We start from the raw sequence: 1,244 nt of genomic DNA, 5'->3' as shown, positions 1-1,244 counted from the left end.
TATATATGTGTGTGTTTGTATATATATATATATATATGGATATAGATATAGATGTATGCGAATCGTAAATTTAGCACGATTAGATCCAAAATCTAATAAATTTTGTCTAATGGTTACACGTTATTCAAATTAATAACATCTCCAGGCTACGTAGTACTCCAGCTGACATGCTCCATTGCCACACATATATATAGGTTAGAGAGCAGTTGGTGTTCAAGTACGGCAAAGAAGTAGGTATCCAAGCCATGGAGAACCAGGACGATTGTGTCAACGCAAAGATCGTCAAGCGATTAGACCTGACAGCGCCGAGCGAGAAGCTGAAGTTTGCGTACTTGGAGATGATTGCTGAATCGCATGGTGTTGCATGGTATGCCAGCCTCATTATATCTGACGACGTCACTGAGATTGTGTTCTTGAAGATGGTATTGAATTTAATGCCATCGTTTTTGTACGACAATCTTTCGCCAAGCCTTGTACTGATTTTTACGTTTACGTTCGCTTTCACGGCGTAGTTCAAGTGATCGCTACTCCCAGGATCTGCCTCAAAAGAATGAAAGCTGGGTATATTTTAATTAGATTGTAATGTTTTTGGCAGAGGAATACAATTTTTACACATTCATTACTGTCTCAAATGTTATCTGCAGGTCGGCTCCAGAGGCACCAGCACCGAAGCCCAAGCCAGCGCCGCCAACAGAGACAATCAGACCATCTGTGCGCAGAAGTGTAAGTATCATTATTGGTATCCGTCGCCCCATTTATGTAGCTTACGTGTGTATGTAAGCTATGAACTTTCAAAGAGTGTAACACTGCAAGGTTTATAAGGTCTCAGAATACATGCCATCGATACCGCGGTCTTTTGGAGACTAACAGTTCTCGTGCAGGCGCGTACGAGAGGTGCACTCTACCCGTCACTTGAGCGCACTCTAATCGGAACCGATTGATTGTTGCATTATCCTGAATACAGATTTTTAGTCTCACTTTATTTCATTCCATATCTCATCGACTTCTCGTCGATTTCTGTAGTCGTTCACATTCTCTTTTAATAATCTGTTATGTTGTACACATTTTCTGTTTTACTCATTTTGTCTGAACCACAGCCCGGGCCACAAGAAGAAAAAGATGAGTCCGGCCAATCGGGTATAGTGTACGAGACTTCCACATTCCAATCCTTCTTAAACAAACAAAGCGCCGCGTACCAGGTGAGTGCTAGTTGTGTATCAATACTCATATATGTATCAATACTA

General features: G+C 41.3%; 1 protein-coding gene across 1 annotated transcript; it reads left to right on the top strand.

Annotated features, from left to right (window-relative positions):
- Positions 1-245: 245 nt before the first annotated feature.
- Positions 246-422, top strand: SARC_07855 (hypothetical protein; the record flags this gene model as incomplete). Its single annotated transcript, XM_014298182.1, has 1 exon — positions 246-422. A coding segment is annotated over one exon (177 nt), but the record flags the coding sequence as incomplete, so codon positions are not given.
- Positions 423-1,244: the final 822 nt, after the last annotated feature.

The sequence above is a fragment of the Sphaeroforma arctica genome (genome assembly GCF_001186125.1).
Source record: "Sphaeroforma arctica JP610 unplaced genomic scaffold supercont1.654, whole genome shotgun sequence".
Classification (NCBI taxonomy): domain Eukaryota; class Ichthyosporea; order Ichthyophonida; genus Sphaeroforma; species Sphaeroforma arctica.
Note: the sequence above shows the minus strand (reverse complement) of the source record. Positions and strands in the feature narration are given on the sequence as shown.